Source organism: Copadichromis virginalis, linkage group LG15 (assembly GCF_057382275.1).
Source record: "Copadichromis virginalis isolate Kocher_CV1m ecotype Utaka linkage group LG15, C_Virginalis_male_GT1.1, whole genome shotgun sequence".
Lineage (NCBI taxonomy): Eukaryota > Metazoa > Chordata > Actinopteri > Cichliformes > Cichlidae > Copadichromis > Copadichromis virginalis.
The window spans coordinates 6,162,272-6,189,372 of NC_140632.1; the positions used below are offsets into that span (position 1 = coordinate 6,162,272).

Consider the following 27,101-nt stretch of genomic DNA (forward strand, 5'->3'; position numbering starts at 1 on the left):
TGGATTTATTTTCCAGCCGTTAAAACCTCAACACCCCCCCCCCCCCCAAATAAATAAATAAATAAATAAAAATAAAAAAACATTAGAAGTGAGACTGTAATAGTATCCCATGCTACATAGCATTCATGTTGTGGTTTTCAATGATAAGGCTAAATCAAGTTAATTTCATGGTGTTATCACAATCTGGGGTCTGGGGCATTCATTTTGACAGATTTATCTGAAGCCACGCCTAAAGTCCTGATGCTGGTGTTGTATTGGCAGGGAGCACAGCGCACAGGACCGCATTGGCTGTTTTTTTCTTCTTTTTTCTTTTTTTCATAAGGGTCCCAAACTACACCGAGATTTGGAATATTACGTTATAGTCCTACAGGAAGATGGCGACTGTCATTCATAATCCTTTGAAATCGTAAGTACATTTCTTTTTTGTTATTATTATTTTAACGAAATTACTGCATCGTGTAAGATGAATGTAACGAGCTATTATGACTGTATGGGGATTACACGCGCTTTTAAATAAGTCTAACATTTAACACCTTTAGTATATACTTGGGCAGTCTCCGTATCTTCAGGTACCGTTGCCTAGTTGCTGTATTGTGCAATACGAATATAAAAGCATGCACTTATGCACGGTGTGCGAACGGAAAACATCACCAGTCCGCGCGCAAATGACTACATTCAGTTTCATTTATGCATAAAGTTGCGGACATTCCACTTTTAAAAATAAATAGAATTAAAAAAAACCTCGTCTGTCAGAAGTTTGCCTGCGCTCCTTGTCGGGGATATTTGTGTAGTTAATATAATGCATGTACTGACACAAAGCTCCCACTGCGCGACTCGTGCTTGTCTGAGCCTGACAAGCTCACGCACAGCAGGTTATTACATTAACTTTAATTTGTGTGCGTGGAGTAATAAACTGCTTAAAGCCGATCTTGGCGGTTTGAAAATGCATTTGTAGAAAAATAATGTATATGAGCATGGGTTTAAAAAAAGGTTAATGGGATGTGATCCTAAGTAGAGTAAAGATTTAGGGGATAAAACCAACTTTCATTATATCACAGAATGCATGTCCCCCCCGCCCCTGCTGCTGGCTGACGGCAGATGTTTACCACTGGTCATGTGGAATGCGCAGTGTTTGACAGTTTCTTGTGCAAGAGGCAAGTGTTTTATTAATTTGAACGGAATGCTGCTGCGGGTCCCTTAAAATAGATTCTGAAATGATGCTCTTATTTTGTAGAGCTCTTTATTGTTGTTGTTTTTGTTGTTGTTGACAACCAGAAACATGTCATACATGGTTACTGTGTGGAGGAGGGGGGGGGGGGGGGGGGGGGACTTAATGCTTCTGTGTTGTACCGAAACAGATTAGGCTGTAGGGAATGAAGGTATATGTGTTTGCTTTTGTGTGCATGTAGAGCAGCAGATTAGAGAGCGTCCCAGTATTTCAGTGTTTCGCTGGGTCCATCTGTTAACGGAGGTACACGTAAAAAAAAAAAAAAAGAAAAAGAAAAAGACAGGCTGATGCTGGGGCAGAGGGAGGGAGGGAGTCCCATCTGCCCTTTGCATGCAGCAGGGCTTTCTCAGATAGACACCCCCCACCAATCTAATATCTGCAAAAAAGGGAAAGCGATATGCATATGGACACAGGACCCCACCTACCACAACAGACATACTAGTATAAGCTCAGAGCAAAATATGAGAGGCAACTGTAATGAAAAGTGTATGTGAAGTGTAATGTGTTGGAATGTAAGACCCAATATCAAGTAACATGTGAGTTACAACCTTGGGAAGTAAAGTCGCGGTCTACGTTTTAGACAGAGTCTACTGTGTTTGAAACAAAAGGCCTTACTTCTGAGTCGTACTCAGGATGTGGCACGTTAATAATGCGCGCTCAGTGAGGACGTGGTAATAATCTAGCCTGCTCTCTTGTCAGTGCCCAGCTCTGACAGATGAATTATAACCATAAGGAACATGGCAGTAAATATGTCTGGCTTTGTGGACTCGCTCGCTCATGTTTAGCAATGCATATTTTCCTCGACTGACTCAAATTCTCATTTTCAAAAAGACTTTTGGTAATTGAATCCTGGGAGGCCGGGTGGGATAATGAGAAGCCGACATGAGAAGTATTCAAATAAGCGCTGCGATTCATATGTAGAGATGTGCATATCGCGCCTGTTACTTTCTTTCATTAGAGTTGGATTTGTAAATAAAAACCAAAGAGCTCAGGTGGGATGTGGATTGGTTGTGTTTGCACAAGGATTGAGAGAACTTGAACTCAGATTAGAGGAAATGTAAGAGAGATGTAGGGTTGTCAGTGTGTTTGGGGTCGTGGATTTTTATTGTGGGGTTTTTGGTTTTTTTTGCATGTCTGCGTAGACGTGCGCCCCTCCCCCAGTTCTTGTGAGAGGGAGCGTGAGTGAGTGATGGAGGTGGGTGGAGGGGTGTCTGTCTGGCTGCATTTAGTCCTGCTGCATACATTTATACTACACTCTGAGCGCTGGGTTGAACCCTGGCCTTTGTCTATCCGAGCTCAGGGAATGGGAATAGAATGGTTTCCAGGCACAGACAATTAAATGGACAGGAACATTTTTTTTTAAATGGAAACCTCCAAGCAGTGATCAATGCTTTATCTTTTTTTCCATGTTCTGCACATGGAAACATTTTTCTCTCTCTATGGGTATATGTGAGACTTTGGAGAGCTGAGAGATAAGCATGTGGTATCCTTTACAATACAAAATAGAATCTTTTATGTTGGACAAACATTTTATCCTCCACATTTCCTCCAGTAATGCTCATGCTGAGTTGAAATGACGTATGGGTCAAGCCATGTCTACACCTTCCACTCCTTCACCTCTCCTGACTTCTGGTGTCTCTGGTCCTCCACCCATCCCTCAGCAAAACAACAGCAAGAGCATCTAATTCAGGGTTTCCCCCCTTCTGCAACACCCTTTCCTCTTCAGCTGTTTGCCCTGCCTCTCTCCTTCTTCCCTCCACCTCAGACTGCACTTTGCACCTTTCCCTTTTACTCCCTTTGTGTGTCTGTTTGCGTACAGGCAGGAGTGTGTGAGTGTGTGTGCATGAATGTGCTCGTGTGTACGGTCATTTGTGTGTTTGGGAGAAAAATGAGTGTGACAGGATTTGAAAGGGAACACGTGTGCCCCAGGACATATCGAATCCCCACCCTGTACCCCGCCACCCCCTTTCCCTCCCATTCTGCCTCCTTGGCCCCTCCTCCTCCGTCTCCCTTCTCTATGCTTCACACTGCTCGACCTACAAAGTGCTACACAAAGAAGCCGATCAGTACCCACATGCTGTTGCCCCGCTTCACACATCCCCCTAGGGCTCCTACTTACTCCTATACTGGATTTGATCTCCTCTGACCATCTTTTGCTCAATATGTGGTTAACCTCCAGCATTCCCTAATGCTATTAACTTTCCTTCGAGATGCTGTGTATATGTTGTACTGTCCAGCACAGTCTATTAGAAAGATGCATCTGTGTAATGTTACAGAGATCATCCTAATTACTGTATTGTGAAAGCATTGCCCATACAGCTTTCCATTACCTCTGACTTGCGTCCAGGCACACAACATTTAAACAGTTCTGCATGTTAATGTCAGATAAGGTCTGAAACTCTGAATTTACTGAGTGAGCAGATTGTTGGTAACTTATGAGCCTCATCAGTCGATGACCTCGCTCTGTAACATTACATCAGGGGTCGGCAACCTTTCTGATGATGAGTGCCATCTAAAATCTCCTCAGAAGTCAATGTGCCATATGATTGCATTAGCAATAAATTTAATAACGCTCTATATTAACAGTTACAGACTATATAGAAAAACTTTATAGAATGATATTTGTTCGCAGATGTTTGCAGCTATCAGCAAAAAGTTATCAGCTATTTTGAAACAAAAAAAAGACACTTTTTTTTATCCATAACAAGAATTCAAATGAACTGTAAAACAGAAAATGCAAATGCTATTTATGGTCTCCTCACAACAATGATAAGAAAAATAACATGTGTATCTCTGTTAATACAGAGACACACATGTTAATGTGATCTATCCTCTCCCACTCAGAGGCACAGGTCCCCGAGTGTCCAGCATTCAGATGGCTACCTGAGGACACTCTTCGTGTGAGAGAAAATCTGCTCACACAGATATGTAGAGCCAAATACTGTCAATAAGGCCTCTGTAATTTTCTAAAGACAGTTAAACTTGTCAGGTAGTGATGTCCAGCAGGTGAAAATGCAAGCTCCATGAACACGCACAGCTGTGGATTCCAGTATTGTTGGTATATGTATGATTTCTATACATTTTACGTCAGATAAAAACTTTGGTTGTAAGATTTAGATAATTATTTAATAAAAACCAGACACTTTAAATGAGAATAAGAAAGAAAAGTATTTCTTTGTGCCCCACTTTCCCTGTTTGTGCCCTACCTGGAGCCCTGGCAAAACTTTTCTAGACCCGCCCCTGCACAGTTACCAGCTGTCAGCTAAATAGAAAAGGATCCTGGTGTTATTTGTCTCTCAGAAACAGTTCATAACTTCCCTTCAACTCATTCATGTCACCTAAAAGGTAAACCTGTTTCTCCATCACCTGTCCAGCTCTGATGATTCAGTAAGGACATCTCCTGGTTTCATCTTCATGTTTCCCTCTCACCACATATCCAAACCGATATCATGACCAGAAGCTTTACGGCTGTGGCTCCAACAAACATCAGCTGATACTAGAAATTAATATTAAATCAATTCTAACAACAGCTGATCAAGCTTAAACGTGCTGCTGAAAAGACACAGAATAACTCCAGCTTTGTGTCTTTTCTTTCATTCTAGCTGAAGTCCAGGACAAACTGTGTTCCTTTTCAGCTCAATACGAAATGCGTAATATTTTCTCTGAATATGTGACGATTCTGTTTTTTACAGGACGGTTGGCAACTCTACTAACTAACCTTATGAATAAAATAAAGTTCACTATCAGTAACATCATAGCACCCACCCAGGTGTATAGAAACTCCGTCATGCTAGCTAGCACACAGTACGAGTTATTGTAACTGACTGTAAAGTCAGCACAACGAAAATAAACTACACCTAAACTTGGTGTATATCTGACCCAGATAGACTGCAGGTCATAACTTCTTACCCAAAGTTCAGTTCACCTGACACTCGGACCTGCCTCCCATTTCCCCTCATCCACTTGCTGGCCTCTGGGAGCTGCGCCATAGCCACCACCAAACAACTGAGTTATTTTTACACACCGGCCAGCATCTGGCCAATCCACCACCTTTCATTGTTTATACCATTACCGTTACATCTTGCCTGATGGCCAGTCCAGCTTGTGCCATCAGTTAACCCTTGGCGTGTCAGCTGTGGCAGGCGTGCAGGGTTGCCGACCCCTGCTTTACATGGTCTGCCACTTCATGCTGTGGTTGAGTTGCTGTGTTCCTTAACACTTCCACTTTGCAATGTTACATGCTACTACAGCACCACGCTCAGATTCAGTAAACTCTTTATTCTTTCAGTAATGTTTGTGGATAGGTGTGTGATTTTATACCTGTGGCAACTGGACTGAAAATGCCAGAAATCAAAGATTAAAAGGTGTAGCCCAATACTTTTGTCCATATAGTGTGTACTAAAAACCTGGCCTTGATGGCCTTGATGACTGATATCCGCCCAGTTTATAAACTAGTGTGATAAAGAGCTGCCTACATCTCAAAATTCCAAATAACTGTAGTGAAAGAGCAACAGTTTAATCTGCTATGCATTCACACCTGCAAACATGCCTGCCCCCAGACACACAAACGCTCCGTCCAAAAGCAGGCTCAGACAGTTTAATATGCTGTAATTAGGGTCTCATTTTGTGGTTAAGAATTGGAACTATATTAGTCGGTGCTTGCTGGAGTTCACCTACAAAAATAATTTTTGCATGTTAGCAGATGCAATAATTTCTCATATTTGTGTTCAGAAGAAAATCAGCCCATTAATTTTACCATCCATTTTCTTCCACCTGTCCAAAACAGAATTGCGGGAAGGGGGCCTATCCCAGCTGTCATAGGGCAAGAGGTGGGGTACACCCTGGACAGACTGTCAGTCTATGGCACATGACACTTTTCTTATTTTATGTGACCATTCATAATGTCGTTTTGTGAGTTTATTTATTGCAAAAAATTGTTAAACTAAGCACTAAAGTGCTTTTAACTTTTACAAGCCAGTATAACTCACCCTTGTTAAATTAATGCAACTTAACAATTAAGCTTAAAGTTGAATCAGATGACCCTGAACCATCCCATAGTTATGCTGCAGGGGCATAGGCCTAGGCTGTTGGGGGCTTCCCATGATGCACTGAGCACTTCTTCTTCGCTTATCTGTTTTCACTCTCTGTGTGTTTATATACCACTACTGCATTTAATCATTAGTTATTATTAAACTCTTGCTCTGTTTCTCATAGTGTGTCTTTTGTCCTGTCTCTCTGCTGTCTTCTCTTTCCCCTCACCACCAAGTGGTCGCGGCAGATGGTTGCCCATCCCTGAGCCATGAGTTTCTTCCTGTTAAAAGGGAGTTTTTCCTTCTCGCTGTCACCAAGTGCTTCCTCATAGGTGGTCGTGTGATTGTTGTTGTGAATTGGCACCATATAAATAAAATAGAATAGAATTTATTTTTTCAAGTCAACAGGTTTGGATAATAAGTAAAGGCAGTTTATCACACATGGGAACGAAAGTGTTAAATGTTCACATTTGAGAACACAGGTCAAAATTTTGGGGGCCAATTTTTTTTCTTTTTGTGTTAAAAATGCAAAGACTATTAAAAACAAAGCAAATAATCGGCTGTGAGATACAGTAGCACATTATAGCAAACTGAGATGGGATCAAAACACCAAGAAAACAGAGAGTCTTGAGAGATTAACACAAATGTGAAGAGACGGATGACAGTGATTTATTTTGCTGTTGATGAGTTCTTTCAGTGGCTAAATATTCAATTCACCGAGGAGGAAGAGAAAGTGACAGATACGAGTAAGACTGATGAAGAGAAATGACAGGAGATATCCAAACACAAAGACTGATTAATGGAGCCTCCACTCCCCTTGGCTAAGGACTGAGTACCACATTAAATATTCATAACGTTCATTAGCCCTTTTTGGACTTCCTTCTCTAGCATGTGTGCGTGTCAGACCCTGTTTGCTCGCCTTGAGCTGAATGCAAATGAAATTAGCCCCTCAACTGTTCAATGATGTCTCCCTTTAACTGTGATACATCATTAATGGGTACCTGTGAGGGCAATAGCCCCTGATGTCCAAACACAGAACAAAGGATGGGATTGAAATGTTCTTTACCTCTGTAAGCTTTTACCGATAGACCTACCTGCGCCTATAGGTATAGAATGAAATAGTGATCCAAGACCAATGAAACCTATACTGACTGTTGTATACACAGCTCTTTTGTGCCAGCATGGAATGAGCTGAAACAGTCGTAGTGGTGCACACAGACACAAAAACACACTTAACAACTGCAGATTCCATCAGTATCCAGGAAGCTGGTGTCCAAGAGGAATGCGTTCCCTGACATGCAAAACTCGCCTTACATAAGCTCCATCACTGCACTCAGCCATACAGTTAACTCACGGTTGGAGCACAGAGCAATTGAGGATAGTCAAATCAAGTTTGGGTAAGAATGTCTCAGGACACGCAAGCCGCAGACAGAAGTCTCGGAGGCATCCTCATACACTATTTACTCTCACGTAATGAATACAACACACAGACAAATGCACAGCAGGCAAACGAGCTGTGCACGAACACTCACTTACGTAAGAGTTTATGAAGCCGCCCGGGGAGGTTATGCAGACGCTTTGTTGTCGGAAACGGGACAGAAACGTACAGGCAATATGGGATGACACGGGGGAGGGAAAAAAATGAGGGAGGAAGGATGAGGAGAAATACCCGTAGGCACACACACACACACACACACACACACACACACACACACACACACACACACACACACACACACACACACAATTCAATCTAGCCAACTGATAGTGACAGCAGAGATAACACTTTACCTCTGGGAACATGAGTTATGTGACAGGAAGTCTCTTCTGGAGATTTGGATTTGAGTGGATCACTGTGACTGCTGGTCTCATACTGTAAAAACACGTGTCACAAAAAGCACCAGCTGCATCCCTCATTTCTGGAGGTCTCTGCACAAAAACCTTAGTCAACATGAAGAGAATTATTCCTGATATAAACGAATTCCAGTCCACAGTCACCAGCAGATTTGAGTTAGAGAAATCTATAACACAAACAGCAGTTTGACTTATATTTGTGGACTTATGGGTATCACTTGTTGGACTGTTTATTGCCTGGTAGCAATCTTGGAGTTTCTGCTGGCTGCCTGTTTCTGAAAGGAGCTGCTTCTCTCTGACATTAATCCAAAGTCATTTTTGTAGCACTGTGGATTAGATTAAATATACTTTTGATAACAATTAATTCTCTGTCAGTGCGCCCCAGGGTGGCTGTGGCTACAATGTAGCTTGCCATCACCAGTGTGTGAATGTGTGTGTGAATGGGTGGATGACTGGATGTGTAAAGCGCTTTGGGGTCCTTAGGGACTAGTAAAGCGCTATATAAATACAGGCCATTTTACAATTCACAGTGAGCTTTGATGGGATTTCAGTGGCATTTCTGCAATTATCATTCCTTAATAACACGAATAACTAGAGTTAAATGTGATGATTTACCTGAAGTGCGTGTGTCAGGCAGTGCTGTGCATCCAGATATAGGACACAACAGTCCTTTGTATGTTTCCAGACATGTGATATGTTTTCCACTAGGACTTTTTGCCTCCCATAAAAAGCCATTTCTGTTACTGCATTTACATTCTACAAAACTATACCCTCTAAAGCTAATTGTTGGGCTAAATTTTGAGAGCCAAAAAGGTCACCAAGCAATTAAAGGTACAGATTTGCATGATTCCTTCTACACTGTGACGTGTGGTCAAACCCAGTAAAGAGGGTTCTGGGTTTAGACGAGCCTTTGTTCTCCCTGCAGATGCAACATGTGGGGAGTAAAACAAGGAAAACATCCTTGTCCAGATGCACCAGTATAGCCAAAGTTGAGGTTCACATTTAACAAATATGAAAAACATGCAGCTGCCATTTGTTCTACACATGTCCGATTGTTCAGTTTTCTCTCTTCCTATTCCTATTTATGTCCTCTTTGCTCTTACAAAGTAGGCACCCCCTTCTTACTTCTTATGTGACACTCACCCCCTCTTTTCCTTCATCTTATGCATGCACTACCTGGTTCACGCTCCACTGCTAGTCACTCCACTTCTTACCCTTCTCCCTTCCCACTATCCATCCCTCCTTCCTTCACCCTCTGCAACCTCCATCTCCAAACACTGCACATCTTTGTGAGATTCAGTGTGACCAGAGAGCTGGTCTTTGTCCAGCTTGGCATTCTTTACATATCTGTGCGCAGTATCCACAGACCGCCCGTCTTAGCTTGGCCAGTCAGAGAGACGGGTGATAGGCAGCCAGATAGACTATGATATGTAAATAAACAGAAAAACTGACGCTGTTCTGCTGCTTTCGATATGTTCCAGCCTAGCAACAGAAAGTCCTTGTGGCATTATGGAAAACAACCTCCTTGACACTAATTATGCTGCATTGGATTAAATGATCAGGGATTTCATGCTAAACAGAAAAGTCTCTTTTACATGTGTCTCATTTAAGAAAGACTTAATCATTAAGGGAAGCAAATAAATCTTGGTTTGTTCTCTCTGACTCTAATGATCTTAGCTGCAGAAATCCTGCTGTGAGACTGGGACTGTGTAGGTTATTGATGGTTCACATCCTGATTTGTATCCTCTTATCAGTCGATGCACATCTGTTTATAGCACATCTGTTGTGTGGACTTCATTGTGGCACACTTAGTCATCTACAAATTTGACAGCATGAAACATTTCATCTCCTAATCATTTCCTGTTATATTTGTCCTCACTGTTCTAATGCCAATCACTTTCAGTTCAGCTGCCTTTATGCTGTAAAGCCAGAACAAGTTTTTGTATTATACTAACACCCAGCTGATATCCAATTTATACTAGTGGCGTTAAAGATCCACAAATGTTAGCATTTAGTTAATAAGATATAAACAGTTGTTGTGAGTGACTCAGTAGCCACATATAATGCATTTAATTCAGATGTTGAATGAATGGGGCAGTTGATATAGAAGTTAATGCTAACAAACCTGATGGATTACACTGGAATCAAAGCTGTGTGTGCCTGTTTTCCTAACATGTTCTTCGTGTTTCTCTGTGGACAGGCTTGGCGACCAGTTCTACAAGGAGGCCATCGAACACTGTAGGAACTACAATGCCCGACTCTGTGCAGAGCGCAGCGTGCGCATGCCCTTCTTGGACTCACAAACCGGTGTGGCACAGAACAACTGTTACATCTGGATGGAAAAGCACCAACGTCAGCCAGGTGAGAAACACCGCAAAGGTTGAAAAATGTAGCAAAAGTTATTCATTCATTAAGTCTGCATTTGGAGATATCTGCATTTTTTTGCTTCAGGGAGATGATTGATGTCACTCTCGTTTAAAAATTCAACATAAGGCTACAGCTACTGGCTGCAGCACTGAATGCAAACAGTAGTAAAAATGTAAACTTCTAATCTGTACTGCCACTAGTGTGGATTTTTTTAGTCACTAAATACAGTATGTCATATGTAAAGACCTGATCAGGCTCTATTCACGAATAAAAAAATAAAAATCATTCTTGAGTAGGTGCACCATTTAACTCACTGGGTTAAACAAATAACCCATATGCCATGAGGCTAACGCAGCAGCCCAGACTTGAAACCGCCCCAGGCCATTTGGTGCATGTCTTCCTCTTACTAAAATAAATCAACTAAAAAAATATCTTGAATAAAGTACCTGGGCTATGGTTATACCTCTATAGCTACAAGTTGGCAGATATTAGAGCCCAACCAATTTATCAATGAGCCAATATTTTCGGCTGATATTAGCCTTGGTCTGATCTATCAGTACTGACATTTTTACCATCTGATAAATGAATACTTCAAAAAGTGAACAGACAGGAGAAACGGCTTTTATTTTGCATAGTTTGTCCAGAGGGCGCTCTGCAACATCCCTATCAGGCTCTCAGCAGACTGGGCAGTCACATTTCCCTAACAAATGTTAAGGAAATCTGTTCTTGTTTTGTGTGTCTGAAAGCAAAAAAATATCGACCAACATATCAGATTATTGGATTTTTAAATCACTAAATATCAGCATTAGTATTCGTCTTAAAAATCCTGTATCATCGGTGTCTAGGAGATATTACATATCAACTAACTGAACTTCATCAAATCTTGTGAGTGTAGTTTATGCTTTGTGTGACATGGCACACTATGTTTATAATAAACCTTTTTTTGGCCAATAAAGCTACAGTAACTCTTTTTGGAGCTGAAAGAACTTAAACTAAAAAAAAAGACTTTAAAAAGAACCACATTATTTGTTTGCTTTTGGGATCTGAATTATGATTTTGGCCAGAAAGAAGTTACTTTCTCAGATTTAAGAAAAGAAGGAAGAACAGCTCCCTTGACTTGACTATGAATATACAAACAGTCAGTCTACAACTCACTCACCGATACAGTATATCTGCTAACAAAAGTCAAAAGTCTGAATTACTGCTGGATTAATTTTTTGGCCAGAAACAATCACTCCTCAGGGAATATTGAAATGAGCCTGCCAGGAAACCAGTGCAGACTCCAGGAAATGACTGTGAAATATAGCATGTTAATTTGCGAGCTTTACAAGTTCTGGTAGGTGAATTTAGAGCTGGGCTAGCTATTAGCTTTTGCCTTCCAGTTTTTACGCTAAGCTAAGATGAACAGCCTCATGCTGGAGCTTCATCTTCACTGCACAGGCATGAGAGTGGTATCAATCTTCTTGCCCAACTCGCTGCAGGAAAGTTAATAAACATATATCAGAAAACACTGATAAATATGAATTAATGGATTTCCTCCATCAGTAAAAAAAAGTCTGCCAGCTCATCTTTTGTATATTCCCCGAGTTACTGTTTGCTGATTTATCCTTAAGCAGTTAGAATGCATTGTGCACATCTGGTTCTTCTGTAAAGGCAAAGGGAACAATCTGCTATTTACTGGGAGCTGGACACAAATAGCCTGCTCTCCATCTTGTATGCAAAGCCCTTCAGGCCACACCCTATACTTTGTGGCAGACCTAAGTCACATTATATGCATTTATTCTAGGTTTATCCCTCCCCCTCCATCTCTTGATTTTTATTCACCGCTCATGCAGACTTAAAACCCCTGTTTTTCATCTCTCCCTCCTACGTGGCTATTGGTGGAATACGATTAGGGTTTGAGAACAAACAGCATTTGACTGGAAAAAAGTAAAACTGCATCTTCTCAACATTAGCATACTGATGTATCTTTTGGTACTTCTCAGCTAAATGTCATTAAAAGTCTTCAAAGAGCTGCAATTTTAGCTTGCGAGTGATACATAGTCTCTAGAATTTGATCACAAGAGCTGGACCCCTCTGAATATATGGGGTAGTGCCTGAGCACTACTGAAATCATATTGCAACATATTAAGTGTCAGGAAAGACCAGGTCTCTGTGTGCATTACTGTGTTTGTGTGTTGCAGAGCTCAATGCAAGGTTTGTTAAAATGGTATGCTTGCCAGTGGTTGTTAAAATTCTTCCTGTGTGCCTGTGTGACTCTCTGTGTGTACATATATATGGATACATATGTGTGTGTGTGTATGTGTGTGTGTTTCCAGGCCAGGCAGCAGGACAGATGTATACCTACCCCGCTCGTTGCTGGAGAAAGAAGAGGCGACTCCACCCTCCCCTGGATCCCCAGCTCCGCCTGTGTGAGCTTCGACTAGGTGAGACAAACAGCACAGCCATGCAGTGAAAGTCAAGACCCACAGTTACGCAACGGAGCCTACTTTAATGCATTTTATTTTATTTATTCATGCCGTCACATAAATACATCTGTTTTATTTGTGGCCTCTGTGCTGCTGGGTATCTGCATGTAGCTATTGCGCACGCTTGCTGCCTGGCCATCTGGCTCGGGTTAGCTCGTCTCTCCTACCAGGTCTCCAGGTTCATTTTCTCCCTGGAATCAATGCCGCCTCTCTCTCTGTTCTGTGGCTATAGGCGCACATATGCATAGGCACACAAATACCCCCCCCCCCCCCCCCCCCCCACACACACACACACACACACGACTCTTGCTGCCCGTTGCACCACAGAAGCACCCTAACTGGGCCTCTATAATCATTTGTCCATGAGGCATAACAATGTAAGTGAGTCCTATGAGGTGGAAGTGTGTTCTCTCTTATGAGTGTGTGCATCCATGCATGCATACAGAGTGTGTGTTATAACGGGTGGGTTGGGATTTTAGCAAAAGGAATGCCCCCATCAGGAACCTGTGAAGGAGGGGAATGAAGGCAAGTCTTTGTTTCTGCTTTTCTACTCTATTGTTTCCCCTCTCGCTGTCTTCCAGATGCAATCTAATACTCTGGAGCTTTCCGCTAAGAATGACTTGCTTTGCTTTCAAGATGAGGACAGAGAGTCCTTCTGATGAGGAAAAAAAAACAACAAGAAAAAAACAAAAAAACAAAAGCTACAGCTAACCAGCTCATCAACCAACAAGCTTGCATAAAAACAGAAGAAATTAGAGAAGGTAACACTGTAGTTAAAGAGGCATGCAAAACTTTCGGACGCCGAGAGTAGAAGTGCAGAATTCTTGTCTTTTGTTTTTGAGATATCCTATTGTGTAGTTTGGACCAGATGTCTATCATAACAAAACAGAAGAATGTGAATTCTCCCCTCGTGGGCTTTTGCAAAATGCTTTATGTTTATTTAATGCTTCCTGAGCAGAGAGGTTTGTCTCTGTGAATACACAGAAGCCATGCCACATATGAATTCCTTGTTCTTGTAGAGTTTCGCTTTTCCTTTTTCACGTCCCAGGTCATGTTAGGGTTTCAGGAACCATTTTTCTGTCCTCTCAACTAGTCTTCTATATAGCAGGTTAAAACAAAACACATGAGATCTGTGTAGGAGCAGCAGAAGCCAAGATATCCTGACTGTGAAGTCACTATCAAAATCTCACAAAGCAACTCAGCAGCATCTTTCATCGGGACCACTTCTTTCAAACATCCAGAAACCTCTTTCTGTCACCTATTTTGATCCTCCAGAGGGAAAAAAGGTGTTGTGCAACTGCTTTCACAGGCTGAAGATGAGTAAACTGGACTTTACATGTGAAATTATTGATGCACACCTAAGAATTTAAATCCAGGCAACTTGTGCATGCATGTATTAAATGAGGCAATGTGTTCTTTAGCCCCAAAAAAGAAGGTAAAGACACGAATGAAGGACAATCTAGAGGAGGAAAGTGGGTTTCATGTACAGGAAGGAGGTTGTCAAAAGAGACCAAAGTAAAGGACAACATGTATGTGCTGGGGAGGGGAGGCAGAGTGGTGGTTGAATGAAGAAAACACAGAGGCAGTGCAAGCACAAAGTCATAGCATACAGAAAGACAAATGAGAGGAGGAGGAAGAGGAGGAGGGAAGACGCAGAGGTACAGAAGCTCTGTATTCAATAAGTGTCTTACATCCTCAGCAGCTGTGCTCGCTCCCTGCTTTTCTTATCATAGCCTTAGTTTCATTCGGCTCTCATCCTGGTATTAGAGATGAAAGGAGAGGACAAAGAGGCAGGGCTGCTGCAGCAAGTTCGTCTCTGTGGAAATGAACAGAGCAAAAGCAGGAACGATGAAGGAGATTAGATAGGGGGAGAAATAAAGAAGAATGAGATATATGAGAAATATTACAGGCTTAAAAGCAGTGAGTGTTTTTTAAAAATATATGTATTTGGCTAATTTCCTTCCCATAGCACGCTTGTCTTATCTTTTATTGATGTTGGATCTGGTAGCCTGCTTTTCATTATTCCCAAAGCTCCCTCCTTCCTCATAAAACCTCGTCCACCCCGATGATAATCATTCAACTCTGTCACCTACCATCTGTGCTAAATTACCACAACTGCACCTCACATAATAAAACGATAAATAAAATAAATGGACCAGACGACCTGTTAACGAATGACTTTGAGGCATTTAGGCAAAATGTAACTAAATACACGTGTAAGTAACCACAGAGCTTCTTTCTTCTTCCTCTGTATTTATAGGAAGATATATTTACTTTTAAATGCCGTCACTCTATTTTTCTTTAATATCATCATTATATGATTTTATCTTACCAGCGGCAGCCTGGAGAGCACAGGCCGACATGAGCTGCATGGCTCACAGGCGACTTCTTATGGTGGAATATATGTTTTCAGTTTAGTAGCTTAATCTAGCATACTGCAATAAAAAATGTTTTTACATTTTTTACAGATAGATTTGAGCATCACTGTGGTTCTGTCAGGAGATTTATACTGTACAGTTGTACTTGTAAGTGTCGAGAAGCACGAGGTGCAGTGTGAAAGGATGCATTCACATAAGAGCTTTACTTATAGCAGCCTTACACCCCAAGTGCTCCTTTCTGCCTGACCACAGGTTAACAGCTTTTAGCCACTTTAGTACGAAATGCCGGGATGAAAAAGTGGGATTAAAACACACAGGTTGATGCACACTTGCCTTGCTATACACAGACACATACACATGCCACCTCAAGTGGTCTTTGTTTCCTTTTTGTCATTCCCTCCTTCGCCTTCTCTCTTCAGAAGCAGAACTGGCTCCAAAGCGTGAGGGGGCACCGGGGGAGGCCACAGCCCTGGAGGCCCTACTAAGGGGGGACAACCTGCTGGAGAAAAAAAACAACCTCAGTAAGGAAGATGAGACATTGCTAGAAATACAGGTATGGTTAATAAGATAAGGAAGATTAGTATATGTCACCAGTAGGGGTCCCTTTAACTTCATGTATGCGTCTCATTTGACATCTTATTTGGCCAATGCCCGAAGTCCACTCTTCTCTGAGGTGCAGCCAGTGTAAAGACATGGATTTTTTTTTTCAATAAATCACAGCAGCATCTCAAGTTTTGTTTCTCCACCAACTTTCCCTGAAAATTGGCCAGGTAGATTTGATGTCTTCCTGCAACAAATGACAATGAAAACCCCCTGACAAGTAAATCAAACATTAACCAGGAGAATTGTAAATATGTCTGTATCTATATATTTCCAGCTTCCTGAGACCTAATGCTACCTCTGTCTAACCCCTGTCTTTCTGTTTGCGTTTGCACTCTGCAGAGAGTACTTGAGGCAGAGGAAAATGGGGATGGCTTCCATGACGATGAAGACTTTGAACTCGATACTCCGAAGAGAAAGAACAGAAACAGAGGCAAAGTGAGTGTCGAAAGCAAAAACAGGATTTATATATGACGGTGTGTGTTTTGAATTGTAATGCAATACAGAATACAATACAGAAAAATTGTCACATTACTACAAAATCCAAATAAGTTAAGACTCAACACCACCATCAACCTGAAAGCAGAATACTTTACCAGCATTATAGGATACAGTAAGCTTTTTTTTTTAACTTGTGTTGGAGGAAATAAATGGATGATCACGAGTGTCTTGTGTATCCTTTCAGAACCGAGGCTCGAGCCGCAGAAGGGCAGAACCCGTTAACATCGAGGACCAGGATAAACCTTATGTCTGTGACAGTAAGGGCAAAGAAAACTTCATTCTTTGTACATGTACCATCCTGCAATCGGTGCGATTACAGTCACTGTGTTTTCTCAGAGCAGAGATACTGTGTTCTCCTGAGATCTGGCTGTTAAGAGAAAAAACACGTGTATCAATATATATATATATATATTTTAAAGCCCTCTCTCTGTTGCTAAGAGCAGTCCTCTGCAGCATGAAGAAAGAGTTTGCTGTTAATCCAGACCTGACCAGCATGCCACTTTCGTACTTGGACAGAATTCCTCAGTAATGGATTGCCGCGGGAATTGTGGCTAGAGATACTGACTGAGCCTCAGACAGATGAATTTCATCCTCGTTTTTGTGTCTTGTTCTGTCTTTCCGATATTGTTTGCTTTTGTGTCTTCTCTGTTCCAGATAGATACAAACAAAAGTATAACTCAAAAAAGGCTGAAGAAGGTATCTTAACCTGTCTCCATCTTGTCTTTCTAGGAGCTTCTTGAGCTGTCTTTATGAATGGCCTTTTTGCTAGTGGGCATTTGGCGTCCTTGACTGACTGAATGCTAATGCTCTGAATATGTGCAATGCTTTAATTGCTTTAAGGTAGTCTAGGCATCCCTGTGCAAGCACTGCATGATGCTAACAGTAAACCTAATGCCTCAATGCTTGCTTGTTGCAAAGCATGCGCCAACTGATGCTTAAACACCAGCTCATCTAAGGGGTGCATGCTTAATAGGTTTCTCTATAGCTGTGTGCGATTCTTAGATAAGTGTTAGCACTGGTTTGATTTATTTCTATATATTTGAAAATAGAATTGATTGGTTAATTGTTGTTAAGGCTGAAATAGCTGGATCAATAATGCACCAGAGAGCTGTGTAATGAGAAACGTCTATAATGGCTACAAGGCCAGTGTACCCATGTAAAAAATCCTAAATGAACATGAAAATATCATAACAAGTCTAGGTCAGCGTTAAAAGTTTCAATAAACTTGCTTATAAAATACTTCTATGTATATATAGAAATATAAATAAATGAGATGATTTTTCTTTTAAGTCTTTGTCTTTCTTTTAACTTTGCTATAGTTCCACTTATTTACCTTAGGAAACATTTTCTTAGCAACAAATAGTTGTAGTTATTTCGCAGATAGAGGTTCCGCCTTACCGTCTTCCACTGACTCTCTAGGTGTTCACAGCAACTAACTTAGACCAGTGTCATACACTGATGTTTTCACCTGACAGTGTGCAGTTTTCATGGTTTTAACTTTCCTGTGATCTAAAAAAAAAAATCTGTAGTGTGTGGAAAGCGCTACAAGAACCGGCCTGGCCTGAGCTACCATTACACACACACTCACCTGGCAGAGGAGGAGGGAGAAGAGGAGAAGGAACCAGAGATGGCTCCGTCTTCTCCTCAGAGTTCAGAGAACCATAAACGTAAGTTGCTGGCTGGTATTTAATCATACTGATTAACGGGATATTTCCAGGTCACAAAAACTTGCACTTACTTACGAAAGCTCAGACTGAATGGAAGCTCGTGGACCATTCCCCTTATTTCTCCTGCTAACAGCTCAAAAGGGCCCTGATGGTGCTGTTATCCCCAACGACTACTGTGACTTCTGCCTGGGAGACCAGGACTCCAACAGGAAAACAGGACAAGCAGAGGAGCTGGTGTCCTGCTCTGACTGCGGACGTTCTGGTGAGTCCTCACTTACTGGTCATAGATGGTTTATGTGAAAACCTGAGATTTTGTATTTGCCTAAGCACTAATTGATTGAATTGCAATAGTTATATAATCCCTCCAGTAGACTTAGTAGAAAAAAGTGAATGCCATATTAGTGATTTCAGTAGGACAGCAAGAAGGCGTACTAAGAATGTGCCCATTCACTTTTCTGCCAAGAGTGACATGAAAGTATTGATACAACTCATGTGTCTGTTCATATACAGTTTGCACCATCTAAGCTTAACACTAAGTTAATGGGGACCATTTGTGCTCATTTCCAGCTGTATATTTTTATTAATTGTCTGTACTAAAGTAGCTTTGTATCATTCGTATTTCAGAATGAAAATTGTTATCAAACACTGGGCCTTTATGCCACCTCTTAGTTCATCCTCTGCCTGAAACAACCCACATTATTCCTTTTACGACCATCGTTCCTTTAAGCCAACTTTCTTCCAGTTGGCTTGTGTTTTGTAACCTGAAGGTTTCAGCAACTTGTGGGAATGGCTACTGTGCTCACAGCCAGATTTGTGTGCCTGCTAATAAAGTTTCTAACGAATGTACGTAACTCTAAGAAAACTCTGTACGTATGTGACAACAACAGCTCAGTAACTGGAGTTTAACTGGCTTTCCTAGTTGTTTTCCAACTTTGTTCCCACTGACTTAAGTGGAAAGACAATAAAATTTCTCAAGTGGAAACTATTTTTTTTATTAGTTAAGCGTAAATACTGAAGTATGAGATTTGATACCATGCATAAGGTTAGGTTTTATGCATCTATTACATGGTGTCCCTGGTGGGTGATGAGCACTTGCTTCACCCCCTGAAAGTCCCATCTGTTCCAGCTTTGCCATTACTGTCCTCCACCTGGTGGTCTTAAGCCTGCCCCCCTCTCCATAAGCTTAGGCTGCCCATGTGCTGTTACCTTGCCATGGAGGGTAGGCATGAGCACTTGAAGCTATATTGTTGGGAGGGTTTAACCCTGGCAAGGCATGGCAAAAACAGCACATGACCCTTTGTGTTTGGGGCTAGGCATCGGCTAACACCTCCATCTCATAAAAACTCCAGCAAGTTACAGAAACTTTCATGAGAACACAGTACACTTAGGTTAGCTTAGTCCAATTTAAAAGGAACAGTTAGCCTCGTTTGGTTCAGAGATAACAAAATCTCCTTTTTGGTTTTTAAACAGATTTAAAAAACAAAACAAAATGTGAACTTTAGGTGTGCTGGTAAGTTGTTGTTACCTCATGAAAGAGCCTGTAACCCCACCGCTCCTGCCCGTTCTACATTTTTATGCTAAGCTAAGCTAACTGCCCTCTAGCTGTGTGTGAGTTGTATCAATCACTTCATTGATCAGAAATGTGTTGTCTGCTAGACTCATACTTTACTTTAAGTCTTACTACACATCTCATTTTTGTTTCTCTTTACTTCCTTTTTGTCCACGATCTTGTTCATGTGTATCTCTCGCTTTCTTGCGATGTTTATCTTTGCCACACGGATTTAAATTGTGTTTCTCTATCGGCCACAGATGTGATGCAGTTTAAAAGTTTGCATCAAATATAAAGGAATAAATTACACACATATATTTAGGAGGGAGATGAGGGGAGGTACATGTTGTTACCCAGTTTAATGTAGTCCTTCTATATTTCAGAACAAGTTCCCCAAAAATTCAAACAAATCTGTACCTTCAGGTGATAATGTAGATTTAGATGCTTTTGGTGTGCAATAAAAGCTTTCAAGTGTCTCTTCAATGGGGTTGTCAATGAGCCTTTCAGATCATAAGAACTGAGAGCCAACCACAGGAAAGAATCATACGAATTTGCAGAATCTGCCGCTTGCTTCCATCCTGCATGCTTCTCCATGTCAGCCTCGTTCATCAGTAAAGACCTCTGCCTTTAGACAACATGCTTTCACTCTTTTGTTGCTCAGTTTTCATGCATTATCCTTTGGCACATGTGGCTGCATTTTTCCCCCTTTTTTCCCCCCGTTTTGTTTCCCACACTAGCCGAAAACGGCATCTGCTGGATATCTCAGCAAAAAACCTTTGGTTGAATCATTTCAGCAAGCAAGATGTTGTCTTACTACGGTAGAGTGTGCTAGAACAACTGGGAGACTGTGTGGCCTTGTCTGTGTTGCTCTGATGCTGATGTTTTCATGGTAGCTGGAAGAGGAGGAGCGAAGAAGGATGGGAGGAAGCGGAGCACTCTCGAAGAATTGTTCGGCAGCGCGTCAGACAGCGAGGCCTCCACGTTTCATGGCTTTGAAGATGCAGAGCTGGAAGATATTTCGTTCTCAGACAGTGATGTAGTTGCTGACAGCTAATAATGGGACAACTTGACTAGCTGAGCCTTCTGCCATTAAAGTTTTAATTGAGGGAACAATGAAAGACTCATGAGGCACATAATGGACCGCAGAAAACCACAGTGAAGACATTTCTGGAAAGTGTCTTGGAAAGGATGCAGGATATATATTCACATATGCTTCTGCTTGGGAATTTGTTTCTCATGGACACACTAACATATATTTTTTTACCATCCTCGTGGATTTTTCAACAGTTGAGCCATTTTCCATTTTTCATAAACAAAAAAATAAATAAATAAAAATGTCCTTACATTTGACTTTGCTTGCATCAGATAATCAATATAACAAACTATACATCTTTGCTACATGCCACTTAAATCTGGACCAAAAACGTTGATAGCGCTGTGGACTACGGACTAAGGAATTAAAAACATGACTTTTCCATGGTAAAATGAACACGTGACATGGGGGAGGGAGGCACTTGGACTCTCAAGTCACTCCACTAGCTAAAGAGGACAGTGAGCAGCGAGGTAAGAGCCAGTCACCACTCCATTATCCATTTAAGCCAACAGGATGTCTGTTAAAAGTGTCTCAGCGGATTTCTTCTCAACTGCAATTCCTTAGAGTAATTTGTGAGGACGGCAGTAACTCAAATATCTACACAGGTCACATTCCTTGTTATTTTACCCATGAGGCTTAGAGGGATCAGTGCGATCAGTGTTTTGGGCTTCTTTCCCAGTCCAGATATATGTCAGTTCACCCTTGCATATGGCTCATTGATACCCCATTGACACCAGTGTACTTATGACTGTCCTCTCATAACTGTGATGATGTGGGCAGGCTACAAAAAACAATGTTATTAAGGCAGGCAACAAGAGGACCACTTTACACATTTCTTTTTGTGTTGTCATGGTTGTAGTTTTACCAGAAGAGGATAAAATATGTCTCGGCTGTGTTTAACTGTGCACACATGATTCCATGTGTTTTGTTTTCATGTCATATAATCACTTGCTGTATACACTGTCAACACTGTCATAGAAGACAAAGACAGAGAAACACGCAGCCATCTGGGTGAAGAGTCAAATCCTTTTTTTGTGTGTGAACTAGATCACATTAGAGGAAATATTTCACAATGTTAGCCAAGTCATTTTATATATATATAGCACATTTAAACACAGCAGACATTGGTCAATGTGCTACACAGCAAGCAGCTAAAACGAAATGTAACGCATTTGGATGAACTAAAAACAATTTAAAGGCAAATGAAATGAAAGTTAAAACATAAAAAGCAAAACCACCTGGAGAGCGGCAAAAGGACACACACTGGCCACTTTATTAGGTACACCTGGTCAACAACCCGGTCCAATATGTAAATGATAAAGGTTTTTATATAGGGATTTTCTAATCTACCTGAGTAGAGCAGAAACAACAACATGCTTTTCTATCTAACATTCATATTCTGTTGGATGCTTCAGAGAGCAACTCTGGGTTCATTATTTTGTCCAATTTGGCATGCAGACTGGAGCAGCCGGGAATCAAACCAAAAACCCTCCAATTAGTGGATGACTTGCTCTACCTGCTGAGCTACAGCCACTCCATTAACGTAGACAACACAACCAGCTAAAGTTCAGGAAGACAGGGGATTAAAGTGATCTTGAATGCGCCATGTTTGCTGGTGCCAAACATGGTGCATGGTGGGTATTTCAGAAAGTGCTGATCCACTGGGATTTTCCCACACAGCCGTCCTAGCCATCACACAAAGCATCAAACCATGAAACAGACAGATTACAACAGCAGAAGACCACACCAGGTGTTACTTCTGTCAGCTAAGAACAGGAGAGTTAGGGTAGAATTTACATGACTTTACCAAAATTGGAAAACAGAACCATTGAAAGAAACGCTGCCTGGTCTGATGAGTTGAATTCTGCTTGGACATTCAAATGGGATACTTTGGTCCCCTTAGTACAGTTGCCATCTTATTGCCAAACATGTTCATGCTTTTAAGACCACAGTGTACCCATCTACTGATCCAGAAGGATAATGTGCTGTCACAAATTGCTAATCAGTGATCGGAGTTTGTTTGAACATGACAATGAACTCACTGGCCTTCACAATCACCAGACAGATGGCCAGTGTTAAAATTAATTCAAAACACGTAACTGTTACTGGGCAAAGCTGCTAGGTGAGTCACAAAATAAGAGAATAAGAATATAAAGCTAGAAATCAGTTTAACAGATCCACTTTAAAATCACTCCAAAACAGTTTGTAAACTTTTTTTCGGCAATCCACTTCTCCTGCCCCTGCTTCCCTTTGTCTTTGTCTCATCGTCCCGACACAGGTCATCCGACATGTCTGCAGTTCACTGAGAACATGATGCAGGCCGTCAGGACATACCAGTGGCAGTGCATCGAGTGCAAGTCCTGCAGCCTCTGTGGCACCTCAGAAAATGATGTATGTATCACAGAGGAAAACCTTGTGCCAACCTTTGTGTCTCCAGAAATGTCGGCTCTCACTTTGAATTGGCTGTGAAGCTGTGGAATGACCTTTCACCAGCTTGTGTGCAGCCTATCAGAGAAATAATACATATTAAATTATCTGTGTGTAGATATAGAATTATATGGAGCCAAGTACGCAAAAAAATTTGAAAGTCTGTAAAAATTAATTAAGATTTTAATTTTATATGCAATGTGCAACCAGCAAGCCCCTGTTTTATAATGTATTGTATAAAATAATGACAGTGACTGTGTGTTCATGCAGGACCAGCTGCTGTTCTGCGATGACTGTGACAGAGGATACCACATGTACTGCCTGAAGCCACCGATGACCCAGCCTCCTGAAGGTACCGCAGCCGAAAGCCACTCTGACAGCTTTTAGTGTACATCAGTGGTGCTATATTATTATATTATATGTTTGAAAGCTGCTACAGGCAAAGTCTATATATGGAAAAGATTTCAACCTTTCCTTCTCTCCTCTCTGTACAGGAAGCTGGAGCTGTCACTTGTGTTTGGACTTGTTAAAAGACAAGGCCTCAGCCTATGGAGAAGCATAAAGGACACACATTTTTTAAAGCACATGTAAACACAATATATATATATTTGTACAGATGCACTTACTGTTTGACATATACTTTCTCCCAGATACAACCCAACACACACACACACACACACACACAATACCCACAGATACACACTCCGGTGCATTAGCAGGCTCAGGGCTTAGTTTCCCGTGTGAGGCTCAGAGATCCTCTACCTCTCATAAAGCCAAGCAACACTCACAGATGCAAATGCCATACGCCATCTTAAGCGTAAGTCAGCTAACAGCAGATCTGCTGTTCCCTCGTTTCTCTACCTCACCTCTCAGCAGACAGCAAAAAGCAAAAGCAAGATTGATAATGGCCAATACGGTGTAGAACATGTGCATGTGAAGTACACGTTTATTTTAACTGCATTTCTGCATGTTTTCCCCCCTGATTTGGATTTATTTGAGTATGATTTGGAAGGTGTTTCTCCTAAAGTATTTGCTGAAGCTGCATCACTTCCTTCCCTTGTAGCTTAAGTTCTCCAGTGGGGGAACCTTGAGTGAGTTTGACTAATGTTTGTTTAGATTTCTCCTTCCAGCTCTACTCCTCTGCTATGTTTAGACTTTACAGTGACATTCCCACTTTACATCTGGACAGACTCAGTATTAGTTATGCCATCTTTCACAGGTTTTGTCAAGCTTGGTGAAATTTATATCCTGCGTTAAGAGGAAATGGGGCGATAAAACAGCCTCCACTATCATTCCCTTTGGAGCGTAGTGACTTTATAGCCACGTCTGTTTTTCTGTATTCGTTCAGTTACCAGGATACTGTGGTGCTCAGTAGGACACCTTACTAATGGTGAAATACTTTAAAAAGTAGAATTAAAAAATTATTCATCTAAATTTCATCTGTAAATCTGTGGTTCCCAAACCTTTTCTATCACCTACTTCCCAGCCAAATTATAGACTGATTGCATTTTATTAAATAAATACCTGAAATTTCTCATTAAAAATAAAATTTTACATCTTCAGTGAGCTAAGAATACAACTTCATACTTTATTTGACTGACATGTCAATGAGCCAGAGCTACAGGTTTTCTTCTCAGTAAATTTTGACATTAACCTGAATATCGTTAGCCTTGCTAGCATCAGAGCGCACTTTTGTTCTTTAAACAATTCCTTATTAATCCTTCTGTTTTTTATAGTTAATTTGAAGGGAACGCTTGCAGTGGTAGATTCACATATCACAGTTTAAACAATTTATTTTCCTACACTTTTGCTGAATTTGGTTTTTGTCTGAAAAAATAACTTCACTAGCAGCTGCTGCTAGCCAGCTATTTCATGCTAACTCCATGAGTTGATTGAACGTTTTAAGCTATTCAGCCCACTCATTTTAAAAGAAAAAACACCAAAAAAAGGGTTTAATCAATACCATCATGCCTACAAAGCCACAACTAAAACGCTGAAGCTAAGCTATCAATTTATTTTGACATAGAAGGTAAATGGATATGTTACTAATGACAATAATGAACATCTTCTATTTAGGAGCAAGGCTTAATTAAAAATGATTTCTGTGAAAAAGGTTCAATAACTAGCATTGTGATTTTAGCCTCTAACCATACATCATATCTTTAATTGGAGATTGATTATAACTCTTCATCAGACAGCAATCCAATCCATTTCTTATTATACTCAAGTCTTTCAGTGTTGCCTGTCCGGTTAAGTGCTTAGAAGTCCAATGCTGTGGACTGGTCAGCAGTAAGTAGTTGCTCTTTCTAAGCTTTGATGGAACAGCCTTTATTTTTTGAAAAATGTTCAGCTTTTATTGTTTCACTCTAACTACCCATACATACACAGGTATTTTGATAAACATAGCCTTTTCTATGCATTTTGACCTTTCATCCAAGGCACTGAAAATGGGAGCTTCGTCCAGGGTGAAGATTTTCAAAAAGTCACGTTTCTTAGTTTTTTTCCAGATTTTGTCCACTCTTATCATCTTTTTTTTTATATCAGACTTTGCTTTCTGCTAGTTTTTTTAGGCTCCATATTGTCTAACATTTCTATAAGGTCAGGTTTATACCATCACCTGTTGCTTTGGCAGCATGCTCTTTCATTTGGGTGAAGACATCTTTCAAAATGAACATCCATATAGAGGGCCTTTCCAACAGTTTGGGAACCACTCGTGTAAATTTTCCAATGCAACGTGTTTATAATGAAACCTTCATACATTATTATCTCTCAAGGAAGCAGCATATACTGTTGTGTCCTGTGTTTTGTATGCAGTTAAAAACAGAATATATTCTGGGAGTGCTGCATTTGTACAGCTGTGTGAATAAGGTTAATGTTTACTTGGTTCCATGTTAGACTGAGCACTAAAATCTGTGAAAACTGTTTATATTATGAAAAAAAGTTGACTCTCAAAAACGAAACACCTCAAGAGAAGAAATGAGAAAAAGAGAAAATGATCCTCAAAGTACACATAGTGTGCTTCTCCTGACAGGATATCACATTTTGCATTTGTGTTTTGTGTTATTATGTGTTTGTATTTGATAACACGTTTCCACTGACAATCATGAGGTAGCATAGACACATTATTAACACACTGAGGGTTTCACTGTGCTTTTCTCTGGTGAGTTTTCAATATCATTTGCGTCTTCCTTACACAAATGTCATGTACGGTGTTTTTGGGTGGGGAAGAGGGGGTGATGCCATCAACTACAGTGATCCAAATGTGTGATGTTTTGTTAAAATAAATGTTTCATTATTGTGTTAAAATAAAGAGCTTGATTCTTGTTTGCTTGTATATTAAGCATATAATGAAAATAGCCCGGTCAGTAGCAGACATGTTTCCAATTTCTCCTGTGGGAATACTCTCTCATTCCAGTGAACTGTTTTACATAAACTGACAATTAGACATTGAAGTACTAGCCAAGATGACTGTGTCTAATATGAACATGTCCTCCCCATCACATATTGCTGCTTTCCTGTCTCTCACCCTCTGTGTATGAATACTCTACGGTGAGCAGTGACAGAAGAATAAACTCATTTTCCAGTAGTATCAAATGAATGCTCACCTTATGAAATCACTTTCCACTCTCATCAATGATTATATTATATAGATAGATAGTCATATATTATAGATCCGTATAGTCATTGCTAGAAATCTTACTTGGTAGTATTTACATTTTTTTTACCACTAGGTACCAGTATTGGTCTGGAGTTGAACTCTGGATTTACGCTGCAGTAGACTACTCATTGTTGAATTCATGGAACACTTATTTCTTTAGATTTAGGCATAGGTCAAAATAGATCAGATCGTGAGATCATGCTTGAGCTAAACTATAAACCCATCTAGCAGAGCTTTTTTTTTTTTTTTTTTTAAATCATATCCTTAATTAAGTAGTAGAA

The 27,101-nt window shown here is 40.7% G+C and overlaps 1 protein-coding gene across 3 annotated transcripts; it reads left to right on the forward strand.

The window, feature by feature from the left end:
* The first annotated feature begins 184 nt into the window (after positions 1–184).
* dpf3 (double PHD fingers 3) lies at positions 185–26,479 on the forward strand. Of its 3 annotated transcripts, XM_085431515.1 has the most exons (12): positions 185–406; positions 10,313–10,473; positions 12,798–12,905; positions 15,745–15,878; positions 16,268–16,363; positions 16,611–16,683; positions 17,081–17,122; positions 17,956–18,093; positions 18,227–18,355; positions 23,014–23,126; positions 23,433–23,514; positions 23,657–26,479. In XM_085431515.1, exons 1-12 carry the CDS (start codon positions 375–377, stop codon positions 23,722–23,724), a joined length of 1,176 nt encoding a protein of 391 aa, XP_085287641.1. In that variant the 5' UTR covers positions 185–374; the 3' UTR covers positions 23,725–26,479. The 3 variants fall into 3 exon arrangements, 2 of the variants coding, with proteins under 2 accessions (XP_085287641.1, XP_085287643.1); XR_014915081.1 differs by lacking the exons at positions 23,433–23,514; positions 23,657–26,479 and adding an exon at positions 20,536–21,205 and having other exon boundaries at positions 23,014–23,075; XM_085431517.1 differs by lacking the exon at positions 17,081–17,122.
* The last annotated feature ends 622 nt before the right edge of the window (positions 26,480–27,101 follow it).